Source organism: Hipposideros armiger, unplaced genomic scaffold, assembly GCF_001890085.2.
Source record: "Hipposideros armiger isolate ML-2016 unplaced genomic scaffold, ASM189008v1 scaffold_570, whole genome shotgun sequence".
NCBI lineage: Eukaryota > Metazoa > Chordata > Mammalia > Chiroptera > Hipposideridae > Hipposideros > Hipposideros armiger.
Window position 1 is genome coordinate 165,019 of NW_017731920.1, and position 24,615 is coordinate 189,633.

Genomic DNA, 24,615 nt, shown 5'->3' on the forward strand with positions numbered 1-24,615 from the left:
GAGGAAACCAAGCCCAGAAGCATTACCTGGTTTGCCAAAAATTACACAGCAAATTAATATCTGAACCAAGATGAAGGTCAGTTCTCTTGTTTCCCAGGGTAGGAATTTATATACCAAACTCTAACCTAAACAATGTTGTTTGTGGAGTTTTAAGCTTGGTTCTAGTGGTCTAAATATAGCTGTAAATTAAATATTACCACTTCCTGAGCGCCCAGCTTTTCTAGAGATTACAGAGGGTTAGCTATGTCTGAGGGAGATTCCAAAGTGAGGGGACTGCAGTCATCTTTGTAATAATTCCATGTTTCTCAGGACTGCTTTGTAGTCTCCTCCTCATGCCACGGACTCTACTGCTTCTTAAATATAGAAATATAATTCAGTCATTGTCAGGAACTTAATATTTGTGTCCTCTCAAAATCGATTTGTTGAACCCCTGCCCCTCAGCGTGATGGTGTTGAAGGTGGGGCCTTTGGGAGCCAGTAAGAATTAGCTGAAGTCATGAGCGTGGAGCTTTCGTGAATAGAATTAGTGCCCTTATAAGAGTCATGACAGAGCTTGCTTTCTCTCTCCACTGCATGAAGACACAAGGAGAAGTCAACCTTGTCAAGCCACAAAGAAGGTTCTCACAAGAACTTGACCATGCTGGAACCATGATCCAACTTCCAGGCTCCATAATGGGGAGAAATATGCTTCTCATGTCTATAAGCCACCCCGTCTATGGTACTTTGTTATAGCAGCACAAAATGACTAGGACAGCCCTGTGGCAGGCTTCTCATTTCAGTAATCTACATCTTTAGTTCCAGCAAAAATCCTTTAGAAGCCAGAGTGCTCATCTTGCAAAAATCCTTTTTTCCCCTAGATTTTTCTTTTACATAATTGATATATTAAATGGAAAAAGTATGCTTAACTAATAGGCTTGCTTTTCTCTACTCATTTTATAGTTGATCTGCTTCTTTTCAGAATGCCTATTTTTCTTTCACTGTGAATCTCCTTCTGTTAAAACCAAGCTGCCTTCTTACCACTGTTATATAAACAGCGCACCGTATCAGGAGATGGACAACAGAGCAGGATAGGGTGGTGGCCAAGTGCAAAGATGAAGTATAAGTAGGATTGGGACTCTAGTTATAGGCAGAGTTCATCCCTTAGATTTTCCCCTTGTTGTAGGCAGAATAACACTCCACCCCCTAAAAAAAAATGTCTATTTCAGAACCATTGGAACCTGTTAGCAAAGATGAACTAAGGTTGCCGAAGGAATAATCAGCTGACTTTAAAATAGAGAAATTATCCTGGATTACCCAGTAGACCTAATGTAGTCACAAGGTCCTTAAAAGTAGAAGACGATCTTCTTTTTCTGAAAAAAGTCAAAGAAGATATGACAATGAGAGCAGTGGCAGAAAGATACAATATTATTGGCTTTATAATGGAGGAAGGAAGCCATGAACCAAGAAATGCAGGTGGTCTCTAGAAGCTGAAAGGGGCAAGAATGCAGCCCTAATGACACTTTGATTTTAGCCCACTGAGACTCATATTAGACTTTTATCCCACAAAACTGTAAGATAAATTTGTGTCATTTAAGTCACAAAGTTTGTGGTAGCCTAATTAACATATACGTAATTATGTACCTCTTCTTAAATTGAGGGATTTGCCAAGAACATAGCTTTTATCACATGATTATGATTTAGTCATCAGTAAGATGTCCTTGCTAATAAAAACTTGTAGGAATAAGCTGATTACTAGCTCAGTACTAAGTCAGCTTAAAATGCCTTGGTCCAAATTACCAAACCCACTATTTCTTTGAGATTGCCAAATGAGGTCTGTAATCCAGTTATACATAATTCAACATGGCTAGAACTATAAAATATGAAAGTCAAATGCAGGAACAAGATAGTCTATTCCTTCATGGAAAGAACAGAATGAAGCAATAAATAAATGTCTACTATGTTCCAAATATTAGGAGTTTTATAAAAGATCATATTTAATCCCAACAATACTCTTCTGAAATAGGTACACATTTTAAAGATGAGAAAACTGGGCCCAAAGGATTAAGTTGCTCAACTTCACAGACAATCAGTTTTAGAGCCTGGATTCAACCTAGGCGCTCTGATTCTGGAGTTTGTGCCCTTAAACACTACCCTATCCTGCTCCATTGTACAACCCGTGACATGGTGAGTTGTTTATATAAGAGTGGTTCGAAGGCAGCTTTGTTTGAACAGAAGAAGGGGCCTTTCCCAGTGAATGAAAAATAGGCATCATGAAAAGTCCAATAGATCAACTGTAAAATGAGTAAAGCAAAAATATTAAAAGTTAAAGGAAAATTTTACTCAAAGTACTTAAAGAGTCTCAACATTCTTAGTTTGCACATAGCAAAAATACAATTAATGATTTGCTCAGGTAAATCATTTGATGATTCATGCCATTTCCAAATTTGCTGACATTCTCCTCAGTATAAGTAATTATTTCAGTTTCACATATCAGTAGCTTGATGTTAAAAGACAATTGTTTGTAATGTGTGCATTATTTTAAAATTTGGATGAGTGGGAACAAGGATGAGTAAACATCACATTTATTGGAGAAAAATGAAAACATCAAACATGGAAAATTCAAAACTCACTTAAGATTTATTTTTGTCCAGAAAAAAAAACTAGTAATAAAGTGCTCTAAGTGAAGAGGAAATGGTCGTTGGGCATTATTACACTCAATAAGATGACACATACACTAAGTCTAAAAAAATGAAGATCATCATGTAAAAGTTATGGCCCTGATTTTAAAATCATTATTCCTTATATTCAAATGAATTTTGAGATAACCAACATCTGATCATTTCAATTCTAATAACCTATAGGAAACTCAATTAATTATATCATATAAAATGTAAAGTCATCTAACATAATGACAGGAAGTAATATTCATAGGAACACACTTTGTAATAATGAAAAAGTAGAGCGAACAAAACCTCTAAGTGTTCATCAATAGAGAAACAGATGAATAAAAATTAAAATATGGTGTAGTCATACACTGGAATGTTGTACAGTAATTAAAATGTTGAGTTAGATGTATATGTCTCAACATGGATAGATCTTAAAATATGAAATTAAAAAAAGTTAAGTGAAAAGTTCATACAAATATCACAGAAATTAAAACATGTAAAATAAAATTGTATTCTTTATGGATATATATGAGAAAGTTAATGGATAAAACAATGGACTTTTAAACACGCCAAATTCATTAGGGTATTTGTCACAGTGAAAGGAAGAAAAAAATTCCAAAGGAACTGTTTTATTTATTTTGGTTAAATAATAACTGAAGCACATATAATAAATATTAAACCACTGGTGGAGTCATGGGTATTATATTATTTCTTTTAATTTTAGTGGTTCAAAATATTTATAAAAGTGTTTTTTTTAAAATCAGCTATTTAAATATTTTAGGCTAAATGTATTTGGAATAAATTATTTAGAAAATTATTTCACTTTATCATATTATCCAAATAATCCACTCTCTCAAAGTCTATGACAATCATATAATGTTACTAAAAATAAATTGAATATAAACCTCTCTGAAGATTTCAAGATCACCAGGCAGTATTGGACATTCTACAGGATTTGATTCAGGAAAGAAAACTAGAAATCTCAAGCTCTCATGAGCTTAAAACTCAGTTTCATTTCACAAATTCTTATTTGCTATAAGAAAGTGCAATTTTGCTTCCTAATGGAAAATGTCCCTCAGAAATCAATCCTGGCATTTCACTGTGAGTGTCCTGGCAAAGGGGATACACTCTACACCTGCAGGTTCAAATATCACCTGTACTGTTGGGAATGCAACAATTATACGTGGCTGAACTGTTGAAGGTACGTAGACAAAATGGACAGAAAGTACTTAGGCACAAAATCTATCCAAAATCTGAAAACCCTATCACACTGAGATCATATACCTAAATTTAATTTTCTAGAAACTTACCAGGAGCCAAGGTGTTTATAATGGCACCCCACATTAAAATGGATGTCAAAGGACATTGAGTCCAACCACTTTTCTGAAGCAAGGGAAGACAAGCTGAAATAGTAATGGTTGGGATTCTAGGGTCTCAATAACCAGCTTTCATCAAAGAAATGGGGATAAGATTACCTGTTCTCAATCACTAGATTGTGGCCCTCCCCACCTCTTAATCTGGTCTCCTTTCTACAGCCTTAGTGATCCTTTGAAAGCATACATCTGGTCAAGTCCCTCCTCTGCTCAAAATTCTTCATGTCCTTCATTGATCTTAGGGTTAGCTTGGGTTAGCTTGAGGCTCCCTAACTTGACTTATCAGCTTTGGCTGGTCTGACTTCAGTTTATCTCTCCATCCTCATTTTAGCCCATTTCTTCTCATGCTGTAATACTCTAATCCGGGTTTCTTGACAGCAACACTCCTCTATTGTAATTAATTGCTTACTCAGGTGCACCTACCATCTAGTCTGTGGTCTCATCTAGTCTGTAGGCAGAGGTCGTATTTTTACTATTCATCACTGTAGCATTAGTGTCTATCACAGTGCTTGGAATACAGTGCCACTCAACAAGCATTTGTTGAAAGAAGGAAAGGAGGGAGGAACACAGGGAGAGGGAGGAAAGGGTTATTTTGAGGGTAGGCTAAGTGCAAAAATATGTTTATAAAGCATTAGTAGAAATTACATGATTTGAGGCCAATCAGAGAAACTGTCTGTCAGAATCTACCTACTGGCAGCTGAATGTGTCTACCTTTGGCTCCATTTTTGTTTTGTTTGGTTTGGTTTAGGGGTGGGGGAGGGTGAGGACAGACAATAACAGAACAAAATGTTTCAGTGCTTGCAGTGGTTGAAAGGATTTGTTCCTTCAGACCTACTGATCAATGATCATCACAAACTCAAGTAATGTGGGAAAGATTATGAAAACACAGAGACAGCACCCAAATGCACAGATCCTGTGTAGCTTGCAGGGTTTCCTTTATTGGTCACACATAAACAAAGCCAGCTCCAGCTATGATGACTAAGTTCAGGGCATGAACTCCTCCCACGGTTGATTCATTCTTTCCACATCATTTTTTAAAACTGAGTTTCCACAGCAGATGTAAATCTACACTAAATTAGACAAACATGAAACGTAAGTATAAGCATCATGATGGGAAAAATCATAACCATGGTAAGAAAATTTAGGTGAGCTGGTTGATCTTTAGAAACATTTCTTCGACTCATGGTCTAGCGCACAAAGTATCAGAATCACTGATCTACAGAGGTTTCCCAAATTCAATTCAATATGGAAATTATCGTCAGATCTTCTGTATTATGCCCAGAATTGTGTTAGGAAGTTTGGAGAAATTTAAGAGGCAAATCCCTTATGTAAATACCCTAAAAATGACAAGTAATTCTTAAGCAATTTTCTCTTGCTTTTATGTTTATAATTTTAGTCCCCTTTCTCATCTGCTCCTCAGGAATCTGGAAATACTTGTCTTTCATCTAAAAGACATCTCCATTTTGTTTATTATTATAATTGACTTTTGTTATCTACATATGCAAATTTTCTGCTTGATTTTTTTTGTAGCCATGATAAAAAATGTCAGTGGTCACTATTTCTACTTTATAGTTTTACAATATTATTTCTAAGTCATCTTAATCATAGCACTAATTAAAGTGCTTGCTTATTGCACTTAGCATAAAACCCTCTAGGTCCATCCATGTTGTCACAAATGGTGAGATTTAATTCTTTTTTTATTCCATTGTGTGTGTGTGTGTGTGTGTGTGTATACACATCTTCTTTATGTAATTGTCCACTAATGGGCATTAGGTTGCTTCCATATCTTGGCTGCTATAAATAAACCTATGGGGGCTGGGTGAAAAGGTGAAGGGATTAAGAAGTACAAACTGCCAGTTTCAAAATAGTCATGAGGTTGTAAATTACAGTACAGGGAATATAGTCAAGAATATTGTAATACTATGTATGATGCCGGGTTGGTAATAGACTTATCAAGAGGGTTACCTCCTAAATTATATAAATGTCTAACCACTATGCTGTACACCTGAAACTAATATAAAATAATATTGAATGTCAACTGTAGTTGAAAAAATTTTTTAAATTGCTAAAAATAAATAAAGAGCTTGCACACTAATGTTTGGCATAAAGCCAAAGTCTAGGAGGGAGGAGATAGTCACACTGTTTTTTATTCTAGAGAAGTCCATCTTATTAATGCATTTATTCATTAATTCAATAAATATTTATGGAGTGCTTATGATGTGCTAAATATTTTTGTAAGTTCTGGGGATATAGTGATGAGCCTAACAGACAAGGTCCCTACCTATATGGAACTTAATATCTAGTGTGTAAGATGTCATCTACCAGGCACAAAATAAGGATGAGTTCAGTTGTCACATGTGTATAGTTTTCAAATATGATAAATAGAGTTTGAAGCTGTAATCTGTACCCAGTATATATTTCACTTGAGGGAATCCTTATTTATATGCATTATTCAAAAAAAAAAACAAAAAGCAGACAAACCGCCTTCTTTATCTTATTCCTTTGATTTTTATAAACACTGAGGAACAGTTTGAAAATATTAGAATTTCTAGTGTAATGCAGACCCTTAACATTTGCTCTCCTGTATTTTAAACAGGTATATCTCAGAAGAACAGAGACTGTTGGAAATGACAAACCTGTATGTACCTCTCATTCAAATCAAGTTTTCATGTACTTTTTCAGGGTGCAAATAAAAGTTTGTCACAATTGCTGTTTTTCAGACTGGGCAGATCTACTCATATTATCTTAGAAAATGACTAGATCAAGAAAAAGAACAGGGTCTTACAAATGACAGGATATTAGCTAAAGGAAGTGCCAAAGGCAGGGGAAGTAGACCAGAGAACACTTACTGGTACGTGGTTGGGCTGACATTGATGCGCCGAGGGTGACTTCCTGATTCGAATTTGCTTGCCAGAGTGACATTATTTCCAAACAGGCAATATCGTGGCATTCTTACTCCAACAACTCCAGCCAGCACAGAGCCTGAGTGAATGCCTATCCTCATCTAAAGAAAAGAAAGAAAAAAAGAAAAAAGATATATTAATGTTTTCATTTGGTATGCAATTATTTTAATGAGACACACTGCTAATTATGTAAACTGTTAAACTACAAACTCCTCAAAGACAAGGACTGGCTGGGTCTTGGTCATTTTTGTGAACCCAATGGCTGGAAGAACAGGGAATCTGTGGAATAAATGAATGAATGGATTTAGGATAGGAAAATAACTACATTTAATTTGCTACATAAATCTGGTTACATTACAAGTTAAATAATTTCATTTATACCTAATATGTTCTAATACATGGAAAATGTATTGCTCTCCCTCCAGTTATTTATTCTCACATAAAGCTCTATTTTTCCCTTCATAGCATTAAATACAATTACATTTCTTTTTATTTTACTTAAATGCTAGATTTTCCCATGAGAGAAGGATCCACATCTATTTCCTTACTGCTGAATATTCAGCACTTAGTACTGTACTAAGAGCAAAGTAGGCACTCAATAGTAAGTGAAGAATATTGAATAAATTTCCCAAATTCTCCAACATAGTATTAAAATGGAGTTATAGAGAATTTAACCCTTGAGTCTGTCAAGAAGATTCAACTGAAAACCCTGAAGAGTAAGATAAGAGCTGTATATTTTATTCTCTGAGAATCTGATAATAAATCTGAAAATAAAACTCCCTTAAACATTTAATCTGGTCCATGCCATGAAAGAGCCTTCATTGTGCAGTTAATATACACTTAAATAAGATTATAGTAATAAAGTTGTAGCCATGTGATCTACACCAAAATAACCAAAGCTAATGGTGACCAAGTGGAAAATGCTATCCTTATTTCTAGGGGAATGTGGGTAACTCTGGGAGAGGAGGAGGAGATCTGATCCCTAGATGCCCATTAGGTAGGCAATGTCAGCCCTTCTTTACCATGTCTGCTATTGCCACTAGTAATGTGATGATAAAAAGTCACTGTTAGACTAACCCTTGTCATAGGTCTGGAGACTTCTGCATGTATCAACCCATAATAAAACAATGTGATCTAGCTGCAGCTCCTAATAACCTCTCCATCTACTCTTTAAAAACTGATTCTAAAATTTATTTGAAAATTCAATATGCTAAGAACATGATACATTTGAGAAAGAAGGAAAAAGTTGAAATATCTGCCCTATGAGATATCAAGTCTTAGTATAACCATCTTTAATTAGTGCACGGATATCATAATATTGATGTATAGAGACATAGACTAACAGAATAGTCCAGAAAGAGTTCCTTGCATATATATAGGTGATTGATATATGACAGGGTTGGCATTTCAGATTACTGAGGAAAAGATGGCATTTCCATTAGGATGTTCTGGATCAACTGTGTCTTCATGTGGGAAAAAAAATCCAAGTAGATTAATTTAAAGATCTCAATGTAGAAGGCACAATTTTATAGCTTTGAAAATAGTTGTTTTAATTAAGGTAAAGGTCAATCTGAAGTATCAGTAAAACCCTATAATACAAACACCTAAAAACTATAGACTTTTACTAGTTTTTCAGTAACAGTTTCCACATGAGCGGTCCAGATTGTCAGGCGGCTCTGTTCTTCCTCAGTCAGGGGCCAGGTTCTTAGCACTGTTTTTCTCCTCGTGTCTTGTCACATATTTCTTTCAAAAAACTTGAAGCTGGATCAGGAGCACCCTCATGCTCTAACTCATAATGTAGCAAGATAGATAGTAAGAGTCCAAGGTATGGGTCATAAAGTTACCAATTAAGCTGATCTTCATTCTTTTCTGTAGATCCATATTTATATCTGGTATCATTTTCCTTCTACCTAAGAGACTCCCTTAAACATTACCTTTTTCCTGTAGGCCCACTGGTGATGAATTCTTTAAGCTTTTGTATGTTTCAAAAAGTCTGTATTTTGCCCTCATATCTGAAAAACATTTTTGCTAGGTATAGAATTCTAGGTTGATAGTTTTTTGCTTTCAGTACTTTAATGATGGTGCTCTACTGTCTCCTCATTTGCATTGTTTTCTAGGAGAAATCTGCTGTCATGCTTATCTTAATTCCTCCATATGTAATACAGATGGGCCCCAATTTTACAATGGTTCAAGTTACAATTTTTTTACTTTACGATGGTGCAAAAGTAATACACATTCAGTAGAAATTGTACTTCAAATTTTGAATTGGTATCATTTCCAAGGCTAGCAATATGTGGTATGATACTCTTTCATGATGCGGGGCAGTGGATCACAAAAGTAAACAAACGAAACTTTATGGTATAATGTGAGTATTCATCTTTTGTATATTGTTCTGAGAACATTCATGGTAGGTGGGGCTAATGGTGATGCTCAGTAGGTTAGGTGTATTAAATGCATTTTTGATTCACAATATTCTCAACTTACACAGGGTTTATTGGGACATAACCCCATTGTAAGTCAAGGAGCTTCTGTGTATCTTTTTCCTCTGGCTGCTTTAAGTTTTTCTATTTATTGCTAGTTCTGAAAAATTTAATTATGATTTCCCTTGATGTTGGGGTTTTTTTTTCATATTTCTTGCTTTGGAGGTTTGTCCAGTCTCTTGGATCTGTGGTTTTTACAGTTTTCATTAAATTTGGGGAAATTTCAGCCACTTTTTCTTGAAATATTTTTTCTATTTACCCCTCTGTCTTTCAGAGACTCTAATTACATGTACATTAGGATGCTTGAAGTATTTCCACAGTTAATTATTTTCTCTCTGTTTACTTTGGATAATTTCTACTGCAATGTCTTAAAATTTATGAATGTCTAATCTTTTGTTAATCACATCCAGTATATTTTTCATCCCAGACATTGTGATTTTCTCCTCTAGAAGTTTAATTTGGGATTTATTTTTATCTTTCAGATAGAAAATTAATTTTAGAACATATGGAAAACAGCTTAAATAACTGTTTTAATACTCTTGTCTGGTAATTCTAACATCAGTTTCAGTTTTGATGATTGATTGAGTTTTCTCATTATTATGGGTTATATTTTTCAGCTTTGCTGCATGGCTAGTAATTTTTGGTTGGATGTTAGATATTAATTTGACTTTGTTTAGTGCTGGGTATTTTTATATTCTTATAAATATTCCTGAGCTTTGTCTTGAGATGCAGTCAAGTTACTTGGAAACAGTTTGTTCCTTTCAAGTCTTGCTTTTTAAGATTTGTTAGGCAAGTCTTGAGCAGTGTTTCAGGTAGGGCTAATTATTCCTCACTATTGGGGCAAGAACCCTCTGAGCACTATACCCAATGTCCATAATTTATGAGGTTTTTCAGTCTTCCTGCTGGGAACCAGTAGTTTTTGTAAATCCTGTGTGAGTGCTAGGAACTTTTTTCTCTATCCTTTCAGGTATTTCCTCCACTGGGATCAGGTAGTTTTCTCACAAATAATAATCAGTACTTTTCAGAACATATAGGAGGCCTCTGAGAAGATCTCTGGTAGTCTTTGTGCAACTCTCTCTTCACTGGTACTCTGTGACCTCTAGCCTTCTTGGTCTCTGCAGACTCTGAGCTCCATCTCTTCAACTCAGGGAGTTTGTTGGGTGCCTCCTGGTTTTCCCCTCCTGTATGTCTGGATATCTCCCAAGGTAACACACCAGGGAAATCACAAGTCTCATCTTATTTGTTTCCTGTCTCTCAGGGATCACTGTCTTCCATTGCATAGTGTCCAGTGTCATGAATACTGTTTTTTCGTTTGTTTGTTTTTGTATATTTTGTCCAGATTTTTAATTATTTAAGGTGGGAGTGTAAGTCCAGTCCCTGTTACTCCATATTGACTGGAAGAAGAAATGAGATACACTTTTTTAAAGAAAGTAAACTATCTGAAAAATTTAGGCCTATTTCTAATTAGAGATTGTCTATTTGGATTTAAAGGTAAAGAAAATGTTGAATGGTAATATTCATTTTAAACAAGCTAAGTGTAAAAACTTTTCTCTAAAATTAGCAAAGCATTTTGCGATATTATATTTTTCTGGGTTTATGTTTGCTTTCAGAGGCCTACTTATATTAGATTACTTTGTGTAATACAGGATTGCCTAAAAGACACCCAGGCCTTAATACAAAGATTGTCAGAGTGGGCCTGTGATCACTATAGTGATTTTTTAAGCACGAGGAGCAGAGAAGTAAATATCACATTGACACATTTTAGAGCTTATTTATTCTGTGATTTTGTTTGAGAAAGAGAATCCACCCCACGCCAACTATATACAAGGCTCATGAGAGTATAACTCCACCTCCGCTTCCTTTCAAAAGACCCAAAGCTGTTATTAATTAGTTAATTAATTAATTTATTTATTTACGTACTTACTAAATGGTCAGAATGAGTATTATTATAACCTGAAAAATGCTAAGGACAAAACCCTTCCTATCCTTGAGGGGGCGGATGGAGAAATAGTCATTAAAAAACTCCTTATCTTTTAGAAGGCCACCTAAAACATACATAACATTATCAATAACCACAAAAAATAGCACAGGTTCACCATCACTACCCTATCATGGAACAGGACTCAGAGAATTATTTAATCTTGAAAGTAAAGAGATACCACTGGGAAGTTACAAGCTGAATCATCAGACTGTTTTCCTTTGCATTTCTTTGGACAACTTATCCAAATTTTCCTGGAATCATTGCCTATATAAGGAAGTCTCTGATTGCGTCATTCAGAATATGCCAAAAGCATCTAGCAGTTATACAAAATAGAGAGATGCATTTAATCATCAATGAGGGATTTAGATTCATTTAGGTAAAATTTAACTTTATTTTAATGAGTTAACCAAGCAGTAACGCTTGTAATGACCTGATTAGTACAACATAGCTGAAAAGGGTTGCTTTTTATGCCCTGATATGCCCCAGCAAAAAGGTTGCACTAAACCAGGGGTTGTCAACTGGGGTCATTTGTGCCTCACAGAGGACACCTGTTAATGTCTTGAGACATTTTTTATTTTTAAAACTGGGATTGGGAGCTGCTACTGGCATCTATTCAGTAGACCAGGAGATTCATTCTCAAGACAGCTTCCCCACAGCAAAGAATTGTCCAGTCCAAAATACCAATACTGCCAAGATTGAGAAACCCTGCCCTAAACAGACCTCTGGCAACCTCTAGTTAGTAAATGAACACACACACACACACACACACACACACACACACACACACACAAATAATAAATGCTTCAACTAGATCAAAGCTTTGATGAATACACCACCCTTTACTTTTTAGGAAAAGTTCATGAAAAAAGTTTGTTCTAGGGATTTATCAAAAAACATTAACTTTAGGATCTATCCTGGGGTTAGAATATCTATTACTCAATCTCCTATATTTATATGAAATGTATGAAATAATGCAAAACTCTGGGACACATCAAAATCCCCAGTTGTCAAAGGATTCAATTATTTTCATAAAACTCTGCTGATTATTTATTAGCTGAGGCTCATGAACTGCATTTTTAGATAACATTCCTCCTATAACTCTTAAAATAGAAGGTTCATATAGTTTGACCTCAGCTAGCCAGAACTTCCTCTGGTTTTGTAAGGAAGGAATGTTAGGGTTGGGAGGGCAGCACAGATCCATTAGTTCAGTTCTCTCCTTTTACAAATAAACTGAAGTCCAGATGAACACAATAAAAAAGCACAACTAGTGTTAGGGCCAGCTCTAGACTGTAGGTTACTGGGCTCTGGGTTCAGTGCACTATAAAAAGTGCCCAAGTGGAAATGAGGCCTCGGGCTGTTTCTACAAGGCGCATCTGACTAAGTCATCCAATAAAATGTCATCAGATTGAATCTGGTTTGCCTACTGTCTATACACAGAGGGGCCAGCACTTTCCAACTGAAACTTAGAAAAAATGTTATACATTCTTTAGATCCAACATCAGAAGCCTTCCATCTTTCTTCCACCTTCTTGCTCATGCTTCTCCACACTAAATCTTTCCTGACTGCTCTACTCACCACACCCCCAAATGCCTAGCATAGCTATACTTTTTCGCTCAGAGGCACAGATTGCCTCACCGGAAGTACCATCCAGACTCTGTGCTAAGTACTCAGGGTATAAAGGGGGAAACAAAAGATGCATATTCCCTGCCTTCCTGGAGTTTTCACTTGATGTAAAAGATAGAACAGCTGATTGAAATCATGATAAATGCAAACAAGTGAAAGTGTAAAAGAGGGCAAAAGGGAGTCGGGGCTGACCAATCTTGGAGATAAAGTTTCCCTTGAGAAAGTACCCTTTGAGCTTAATGCTGAAAGAGAAACGGTTTTGGTGGGGAGGGGGGAGCAGGCGGCGGGGCAAAGCTATAATTTGATTGGGCGAGGGGGAGGAGAGCATCCAGGTAGAGTGGAAATAACACACAAAGATCCTAAAGAACTTCAGTGCATTTGAACTGAAGGAAGGTAAGTCAAGGTGGCTGTTGTTTAAAGAGAAAGGAGGAGAGAGGCAGGCTATGAGGCTGAGGAGCATGGCTGGCAGACCACACAGAATAAGGTTTCTCAGTCTCAGGCGCTATTGCATTTTGGTTGGATCATGCTGTTTTTGGGGGGATCTGTATTGTGCATTGTAGGCTGTTTAATGTCCCTGGCCTCTATCCCTTAAATGTCAGTTGTAGAGTAAAAGCAGAGATTATGTTTTGGTAGTTTTGTTGCATAACCTAAAGGGTGCAGACTTTATGCATTCTTGGCTCCACTAGCTACTTAATGGTGGCATTCTACAGCCAATACCACTATGTTTCAGGCAACTCACTTGCATCTATTCCCAGCCCTGCAAATTTCGTGAGACTGACTCCACCTCAAGGTCCAGGATTAGGCCCAATGTCGGAAGGGTATGTCAGTCCTTCAGTGTTAGAAATAATTTAAGAATGAAAAGTGATCCTATGTAAGCCAATGAGAGAGCAGATCTCAGAAATTATATGAGAGCTATAAGAAGGGACTCCCTTTTTCCCAAGACAGTGTGGTGTACATTTGTGTATAGTAAGTCCTCACTTCATGTCGCCCATAGGTTCTTGGAACTGCAGCAAAATGACACATAACCCAATTTTACCATAGGCTAATTGACATAAACAAGTTAAGTTTCTATGGCATTTTATCAATGTTTTAAGGAAACAACGTTATTCAAGAACCTGCTGTATAGTGTTTCAATGAACAGCTGGGGCCATTTTGGCACCATGACAGGGGGACTTGGAGCTGCAGGGAGCCCCCTTTGTGAGCCTGAGGATGAAGCCAACTCCAGGTAGGCAAACCAAAGAGAACAGAAAAGAAGCCAAGTTCATGGTACCATCAATTTTGCAGCTCCCTCCAGTCTCAAGTGACGCTAACCCTACCTTTGGGCTTTTCAATTATTTGAAATGATTGTTTATTCTGTCACTTGCAAAAGACAACTCTGAAGTCTTTCTTTTCTCTAGCTATGTGAATTTAGTCAGGTTAACTAACCCCTCTGAAATTATTTGTAAAATAATAATTATAATACCCTCTTGGTGGCGCTGTTAGCAGAACCCAATGAGATAAACTACAGGCCCATAATAGGCACTGAAAAAAAATTAGTTCCCTTCCCACACCTCATGGTCACCATCGCATTGCTTACTTATGGTGTCAAGGACAATGCCACACACCCATCTATAATTCAGTAAATAGATTTACTAATTCTGAAATGTCCGAGTCAAACTGAAACCATGATTAAGATTATCAGCTAGCAAGTTAATTAATACATACCAATTTGAGTTGAAATAAACCCATCTCAGCAAGACAAAATATCCAAATTAAAACAGTCTTATAGTAGAAAAAGACTTCCAGTAGAAAAAGCATTAGCTATTTACTCATGTTTGCATTTAAGGATTGTTCTTAGATTTATATGATTAAGATTGTAAGCTTTTAACAATCTTTAATTAGCTGTTTTAATAGTAAGGAGATTAAAATCATTATTCTCATTGTCAGGCAAGAGGGAGGAAAACAAGTACTTCATCCTTTTACCAGTATTAGTAACATGTATTATAAAGTTTTCTCATAAAATACTCTTTTCACCAATAACATGAAATACATATAATTTCTTTTCACATTTTTTGTCTTGTTCTTTTATTAATAAGCAATATTTCCCTGACAAGAAACAATCAATTAATGTTTTAAATTTTAATTTCATAAGCTCAAGATTCTTCAGAAGGATACAATCAACTCACATAATCTATGTAGCTTTTACAATTTCTCCTTGTTTCCCTGATGTGCAAGAAAACAGGGAGAAATATCTCTGTGGAAATGCAGCATTTTTCCTTTTCTCAGGGGACTCATCCTCCAGTCTGATGGTGTCACAATGTCACATTCTCAAGTTAATATACTTGGACAAATAGCTCTTTGGGCAAAATGTCCTACTGCATTTATTTTGAACATTACAGGAATACCATTCACAGATAAGTTTCACTTTATAGAAAATACTTGACAAAAAAAAATGGGTCTCATCACTGGTAGGGTAACATATAATTTCAGATACAATAAGAAATATAGTGACATTTATAAAATAAAACATGGTGACATTTTAAATAATTGGCACTTTGGAGTTAGAGGGGAAAGTGAGTTTGTAATCTTGTTTTTGTTGTTTGATGGGCAAGAACCCTACAAAAGATGAGGAGGAGGACATGCCTGGAAGGCATTTGATTGTATAATGTATAATGGAGGGCATGCCTGGATGGCACCAGATCAGAGACTGCTAAGCGGGTACAGCAGTTTGACTCAACTTCACCACTGCCCTCATACAGGGCACTAATTAATGTGTGATTAATTAAATACATTTGATACCTAATAAAAAATTAAATTTGACCCACCTTGTCGGAGTGTTATTATTAAGGCTTATAAGCTTAATCTAAAATTTTCCTTTGTGCAGAAAAAAAATACTTTAAGAATTGTTTTTCGAGGTAAGACATTGATTTGATTTAAAGCAATTAACACACTTATGTTAAATATTCATGATTTCAGAAATAACCAGCATATAATTTAGCAGTTTGTTGTAGAAATGAGGATAGTTGATATATCATTTAACAACATAGTGTCAAAATTTAAATATATATGAAACTCCTTATTATAATAAAGAGTAGCAGCCGAATTAAAAGATGATAGATATTTAAAGAATTTAAGAAAGTGATTGACACTACTTTTTATCAGCATTTATTTTCATTCTGATATGTAGAAAAGAATTAGAAGGCCCTTCTGCCATCCAATCTTTGGCTATCTAACCAATGATGCTGAGGAAATACTTATTCTACTAATCACATCTCTAACATTAATCAAATCATTCCATGATACTTAATTTATTAAATGCATCTGTATTGTTTAATTGCATAGATTGAAATCTACTCCTTACTAATCTCATAAAGCCATTCCTTCTTAATGCCTTGATTTTTAACAAAGTCTGTTAATTGCTAAAATTTCAAAGCTCTTAGAAGTTTCTATTTTGAGACTACCACTAGAAAATACTGCTACTGATTTACTAATTCTTTCTGTTAACTGACAGAAATCATTTTCTGTCAAAATGCAGATCTTAACAACAAATAATTTGGAAGAAATTTCTATTACTTAAGACATTTTACTATATTGTGCATTTGAAAAATGGCTTAAAAATCTTATATATGTAGAAATGGAATCCTTCAAAAAGGGATAAAGGAACTTAGGAAAGAATTCTAATAGTATGACGCATGTATTTATCAATTTATCAATTAATCCATCTAAACTATCAGAAATTTAGTTATCTACTTATTTATTCATCTGAATCTTATTCAAGACCAAGGACCAGAGTCAACCAACAGAATAACTTTCCTTTCAAAAAAAATCCCTAAGCTAGAGCGCTTTTAATAACAACCTGGAAGATGCACAGTTTCAAAGAACAGAAAATAACCTCTGCCTTTCATTCCTCAAAGGAAATGAAGACAACAAAATGTGGGGTCTTGTTCATCTTTCACTCATTTTTTCCCTTTTCTTCCTTCCTTTCCTTTCCTTTTCTATCCTCTCTCTTTCAAAGGTTATTACATAACAATTCAGCCCCACATACTTGCTAGGCATTGTGGATGATATAAAGCAGTGAAAGACTTTATTCTTTTCCTTCAAGGAACTTGAAATCTTACAAAGTTAAGACAGAAATCTTATTCCTTGAGAAAAAAATATACATGTGGTCAACAACTATGACCTCTAAAATTTTAGCTATTGAAATTATTATTTTGCAATTTTTTAAAAACTAAAACTAAAAATTGCAAATATATGATTCTCCACTGAATACTTAACAAAAGTTCCTCCATGAGAAAATGGCATGTACGTATTATAATGATGTCCATCCTTACTATTGATAATTGAATTGCTTCAGGGAAAATTTAGGTCACATAAAATCTTAAAAGTTCTATATCTCAGGCAGAAAACAATGCATTTGATAAATGTGTAAGCAAAAAAAGAAATTTAAAAAATGATTTTGATTAAATTACTATCCTCTTTTTGTAAGTCATAGCTTTTTTTGGTTTATATTATAAGAATAAGTATCATAGACAAGTTTACGCTAGAGAATAAAAGTACAGTAATGACATTAAACTCCTGAATTACAATGTAAAACTCTTGGCTTCATATTAGAATCAACTTGGGGAGTTTTAAAATTGCTGTTTTGGATCTCACTTCCAGATTTTCATTTAACAAGTCTGGAATGAGGCTTGGGCGTTGGGACTTGTAACCCTCTCTAGGGTTTCTAATGTGCATCTAAAGCCTGAGAACCACAAATGTAGAATGTCATTTAAGTTTCCCAGATATATTTACAAACTATCAATGCTACAGGAGCCAAGTAGTTTATATAGCTGTACTCTTTCCCAGCAAATGGTTTTAGCCAGAAGGCATTATGTAAATTCCTTCCCATGTATAAACACATACTCTATACTACCTTTCAATTTTGAGAAGGAAACACAATATTCCATCCTGCTCTGAAGAGACACAATATTCCTGTATATCTCTTGAAGATTTTTAAAAGCAATGAAAATACATGTTTAATTAAAATATGAGCAAACAGGGTAGAACTGTGAATACTCCTCAGACTTATTTCATTTCCGTTGGTTGGAGACAGAGGTTTCCTTGAGACTTCAGCACATCTGTTTAGGGGTAGGTAGCAACTCATCTATAGCATTTTATAAGGTCTCACATGTCTAAGGGCAACGGGACTAAAAGAGAAACTTCTTTATCTCGGAGTGTTGGTCATTAGAGGAGCCCTAGCAACAACATGGCAGCTGTGGATGCTGAAAGGAGTGTTGTCTCTTTAGAAACTGTCACAGGCTTCGGAATCTGACCCATCACTTTGTTGTATGAACCCAGACAAATTACTTCTCCAAAACTCATCATCTATAACATAGAGATAATAATATTGTAACATGCACCAGCTAAGGCTGGTACATAACAAGCATTTCCTCATATCTAGTATGAAACATTATGATTATTAACTTTTACTGGGAAAATAGTGGTCAGTTTTATTTATCGTCTCATAAGGACTGGGAAATTTTCTGGTTCACACACCTTATTCCACAGATGTGGAAATTGAAAGCAAAGGGTAAATGGTCTGCTAAAGAACTCAACAAGTGAGGATTATTAGAGTCCAAAAGGAAACATAATTCTTACGGCTACTGAATTAGTCTCCCTACCATAGTATCTTGGCAGTTCTTTTTCTTAATCCTCCCTCCCCCCCTTTTTTTTATTTTTAGAGATAAAAAATACATAATAATAATCTATGTTTATACAAATCCCATAAACTCTGCTTAGTTATATAGGAACAGAATAAGGGACAGTGTTTTATGAAAAAATTATTTTAAGATTTTGAAAAATTACAGAAAGCTACAATAAAATTCAGATACACACAACATCAAATGTAAATCAAACTATCATAACCAAGCGTAAGGAGACGTGATTACTAAATGTAATGTGGTATCCTAGATGGATCTTGGAACAAAAGAAGGACACTAAAGAAAAACTGGGTAAACTTGAATAAAACACAGATGCTAGTCAATAATAATGTATCCATAGTGGTTCAATAGTTACAAAAATAGTAACATACTATTGTTCAGAGAAAATTGGCGGTGGGTGGGGTATTTGGGAACTCTAGTGTTTTCGCAGTAATTTTGAAAACCTAAAACTGTATAAAACAAAAAAATTCATTCAAAAATGTAAATCACATGCTCCTTCACCAATAAAAAGACAAATTTACAAATGTTTCTTATCTTTAAAAATGTTTCTTAGTTTTAATTTCAGACAGTAACAACTAACTCAAGGGATTGTGATATGGAATAAAATAACTGAATATGATAATGTAAAAAAAATAATAATTTACAAATCTTAGAAAGAAATGAACCAGTCAACTAACCAACCAACCAATGGCAACAGCCCTAAATTCTTTGATTCATACTCTAATTCTGTTGTACATTCCTGTTGTGACCAACATTTACTCCATTTGGGCATTAGATGGCGCTCATGCTTGTTTTACTGAACAGTTTGACTTAATATCAGCAACAGATCTCTCAATGGGAGATGTGCCTGGAAGATCTGGCCCAATATTAATTTTGGGGGTAAATTGTAAAAATAAAGTTAACTCCATAATAAGATTTAAATAACCTTTGGTTGGATGGGAAATTCAAACAATGAACAAAACTGGAAATTAAAAAATCATTACACAAGATTCATAAACCTTGCCCAAGGAGTCCTATGGTGGACTTCAAGGCATCCAGAGTCCCCTGAATTTGTGTGTGGGTGTTTCATTCACAGTGTTTATCACTTTTAAAGTGTCTGGATTTCCCAAGATTTGAGAACCATTAGTTTAATATCCCTTTCAGTTTCAAATAATTTCTGTATCTACATCTCTCTCCCACTGAATTTCACATTTAGTACACAATCTTAAAATTTTTATTGAATGAATGTGAATAAGCAAATTGATCTGAAGAATGAAAGGAAATTTTATGTGGGGCACAAACGTCACCCTTTCCTTCCTTTAAATACTTGCAGCAGCACTATATTTTTACAATTCAAGTCACTGGATACTCATTCCTCTTTGTATCCTTCATCAATATTTGCAAGCTCAGAACGAAAAGCACCTGTAAACAAGAAGCCTTGAATCAATGTTTTATACTCAATCCTACTTCTGCTTGTCACATTAGTCCAATATTTGATAAAGTAATGACACCCCAGACTTCAAAACATTGTATCCTTGGATTCTCCCAAATCTAGCTAAAAATTAGGTTAAATCAGTTATTGGTTGCAAAAGAAAATAAAAAGCTTAGTCACTGGGGCTAAAATAACTACTCAGAACTCAAAATTGTTCTTTTAATGCTGCTTCAGTCCAGCTGTGACGTTTTATTTTGATGGTGTCCTCTAGTACAAAATGAAAGAATAGATTCTCAGGAATCAATGAGTCCATGGACTAGAATAAATCATCTGATTTAACTAAGGCTCTGCTTTTAAACTGGGTTTTGAGAAAAAGCTTGAAGTTTGAAATTGAAGATTTTGTAGTATTTATTTGTAATTAACATGTCATTGATCCCACCCAAGCAAGCAAAGGAAAACTAAGTAGGAAGCATTCTTCTTCTAAAAGGGAACTTAATAAATAAAGAACCTACACAAAGTAGTCATCAAAGACCAATCTGTGTGTGTGATACACACAATGTCAATTTTAAGGAATTTCTTAGCACATAGAACTACAACGGTTAGTGCGTACTAATTTATTTATTTTTATTAAAATATAGCTAACATACAATATTATACTAGTTTCAGGGGTACACCATAGTTTTTCAACATTTACATACCTAAAGAAGTGATCACCATAAGTCCAGCAACCATCTGACACCATACCACACTATCACAATATTATTGACTATGGTATATTCCCTATGCTGTACATTACATCCCCATGGCTTATTTGTTTTATACCTGGACATTTGAACTTATTGCCTTTCACCTTCCTCCCCTTTAAAAATTTTTTCAATTAGTTGACATTCAATATTATTTTATATTAATTTCAGGTGTACAGCATAGTGGTTAGACATTTATATAATTTAAGAAGTGATCCCCCTGACTAGTCTAAGACACACCTGGCACTATACATAGTTAGTACCACATTATTGGCTATATTCCCTATGCTTTACTTTACAGCCCTGTGACTATTTTTTAACTACCAATTTGTACTTCTCAGTGTCTTCACTTTTTTCATCCTGACTCCCAACCACCCTCCCATCTATCACCCCAAGAAATCTATTACCCATATGACTCCATACACAGTTATTACAATATTATTGATTATATTCCTTATGCTTTACCCTACATCCCCATGACTACTTTGTAACAACCAATTTGTTCTTAATCCCTTCCCCTTTTTCACTGATTCCCAACCCCCCTTCCATCTGACAATCATCAAAATGTTCTATGTATTATGAGTTTTTTCCTGTTTTGTTTGTTTATTTTGTTCTTTAGATTCCACTTATAAGTAAAATCACATTGCATTTATCTCTCGCTGTCTGACATACTTCAGTCAGCACCATACCCTTTGGATCCATGATTTATTTTGTTTTGACCCCATTCCTCCTGACACATGTAATTCAGAATAAGAAATCTGCAGTTATAATCAAACCAATCTCTTTACATAAAAATGAATTTCTGATTATTACTTTGTTTGTTAATATATGATTTTATAAAACTATTAAAATATATACCATTATTTTGATATATTTTATTATGGTACCAAGTTACCTGCAGATCCTTACACACATCAATCTGCTTTACTCCCCTGGGTCTTTTTGTTGCTGTTTACCTGCTTAGATTGCCTTCTACCACTTGTCTGGGGTAATTCTCATCATTTTCATAGACCCAGCTTAACCGTCATCTCTGCTCCATGCTTGTGCATAAGTTGTTCCCTCTGCTTTCCTCAATTCTTGATCTATCTGGATGGTTTCTCAGTTTTCAGACCATAGCTTAGAAGTTACCTCCTCCAGGAAGTCTTTCATTAGGAAGTTAGGTATTCCTGATATGAATTGTATTTACTGTATTTCCCTAACAGTTACTAAACTTCTAAAAAAATTCTTTTGTTATTATCTGTCTCCTCTGCTTGGTCCTAAACTCTGGATAAACAAGGGTAGCATCTATCTGCCTGTGATAGCTCCAGCAACTACCAGAGCCATTCTGCACACAGTAGTAGCTCAATAAATATTGAAATGAATTATGAATTTAAGCCACTTCTTTAAAAACCTCAAAATATAAACTAACATGCCTTCTGAATTAGATTTTTGAAACATTTTGTTTTCAACTGTGCCTCTTCAAAAGGAATATCCTAATTATTCCATGTTAAACATACTGGGGGGGGGGCCAAAAAATGGATACACATGACTGGCATTATCTTTTGTTATCGGTATATATCAGTATACACACAATTTTAATACAGTTTTTTCCTTTCTTAAAATGCATATACATTTTTTGACACCCTCTGTATTTTTTAAAAGTTATGTCAGTTAGGTAAGGGTATTAACAAAACAAAAATCAAGCTATGGTAGAATGTGATTTTTCAGTATACAGTAACACATTTCAATTTTAACTATTTTCTGTTACAATATTAACAAAGAGTATGCTATCATGGAAAGAAGTTAGAAGTGTTTCACAGTGCTTTGAACCAAATATTGGAAATGGTAAGCTATCGATTTATTTTATGATTTTAAAAGGTAGTTGGTGACAGAAGTCTGCATGTTCAATTACATGTCTGACTCTCCAGTGACCATCACAAGGACAGCCCTGGGCCCTGACTTCTCACCCCAGATCATTTCCATCTGCCTTACAGGTAGCCATGCATGGACTACAGAGCACTCTCAGGGAGAAAAGCCAAATGAAAGCAAATCGTACCCAGCATAATCACCATTTGTTCAATTGGTAGACAAGGGCAGACCATGGATTTCAACTATTAAAGGGCTTTAGATGTGATTCTGAAAGCTATCAAGAGTAGAAGAGTCAATCATGTGTATCTTGTTTATTGTGATAACCCTGAAATTTTTCACAGTGTCTGGCATGTAAATAGGTGATTGATAAGTATATACGCATTAGGTAAACAAGCAAAACTTAAGTAGTACATTGGCAGATTATATTTCTGATTTAGAATATTAATATGGGCTATTGGATGGAGAAGACTTTAGATTTATGGCTGAGCAAAAAACACTACAGGCTAAAAAATTTCTTAGTTAAATTTGAATGGTAATGCTATGGAAAGGAGGAGACTTAGATATGTAGGTGGCAAACTGACAGGACCTGGTAACTGACTGGATGTAAAGGATAAAAGAAGGGAGCTATAAAAAAAGGATGCCCCAAACTCTGGATTAGTGTGCTGCACATCACGGATTGAAAAAGGGCTAAAGGAAGAAAAATAAGTTCTTTGTGGGTGGGATGAAGGTGGAGGGATACTGTGAGTTAATTTTGAATGGGAAAGTTAAATGTGACTTACATGTGAATTGGGAGATATCAGCTTTGAAGTGGTTCTAGGAGCCACGGCTGTGGCAGACTTATCAGAATGTGTAGCATGGGAGAATAATTTTTTAAATTTAAAAGATCCATAATCAAAGTATAACCAAGGATCTAAAGCTAGATCAAGAGTCTGAAATTTTAGAGCAGACAGGTAGGGGTTATAAGTTGGAGCAAAATGGAAGGACAAAATCAGGAAGTGAAAGATATATGAGAAGTTAAGTGATTAAGTTTAAGGCAATGAGAAACTGGGGACATTGGTAGCAAAGCAAACCTGTTAGGATGAGTCATTAGCAGAGCCTGCCTAAGGTCTGGAGAAAGAAGAAAGCAGGTAAGAAGGACATCGACCTTATGGTGAGCAAATAATGAAAGGGCCCATCCTGACAATGGCAGACCAAATTCAAGAGGTGTCCTGAGAGATGTAGCCCATCTTGAGAGTTTCCCTGCTCAGAGTCCCCTGAAGCAGGCTCACTGAATCTGGCAAATACAATCCAGCCACTGGCATTTTTCCTCATCTGCAAGATGAGAACATGAATTGGAGGACATGAGCTTCTCAGTTAGATGACCTTAGTCCCTTGATCTTGGAAGGAAACCACAGACATTCTTAATTTCTTAAGCCTCTGAAGAATTTTCAATCTGCTAAACACAGCACTAAGGTCACATTTTTGAATTGTTCTTTTGCCCCAGTCACTTCAAAAGAATTCAACAGAGAAAAAAATACACTTATGGAAAAAAAAAAGCACAGATTTCTTAAAAAGAAAAACAAATTGTATTCAGAAACTAGATTTTTGTACACTGAAACCACTTAGGAAGTGTCCTACCTCCTAAATTTATTTCTTATTGGCTTTTCTTCTTCATTCCTGCTGTTTGTACCTTAGCAGGGGCTCTCATTCTCTTTCTTGGTCTATCACACTAATCTCCTAACTTGTCTCCCTGTCTCTAGCGTAGTTCCTCTTCAATCTTCCAATACATAGCAACCAGATGGTACTGTCTAAAACATTCTAAGACATTCATCTGAATAGGTTTCTCTCCCCAATTAGAGTCTCAGTGGCTCCTAACTTCCCACTGAATATCCAGACTCCTTCACAAAGAATTCATAATTCATAATGGCCTGGCTTCTTGCCAATTTCCCATC

The 24,615-nt window shown here is 35.3% G+C and overlaps 1 protein-coding gene across 1 annotated transcript in view; it reads right to left on the reverse strand.

Annotated features, from left to right (window-relative positions):
- The window catches only part of GUCY1A2 (guanylate cyclase 1 soluble subunit alpha 2), a 302,341-nt gene that overhangs the window by 14,238 nt on the left and 263,488 nt on the right, over nt 1-24,615 (reverse strand). The window contains exon 7 of the mRNA XM_019623961.1: nt 6,867-7,021. Coding sequence (XP_019479506.1) covers nt 6,867-7,021 — 155 coding nt within the window. The remainder of the gene's footprint in view (nt 1-6,866; nt 7,022-24,615) is intronic.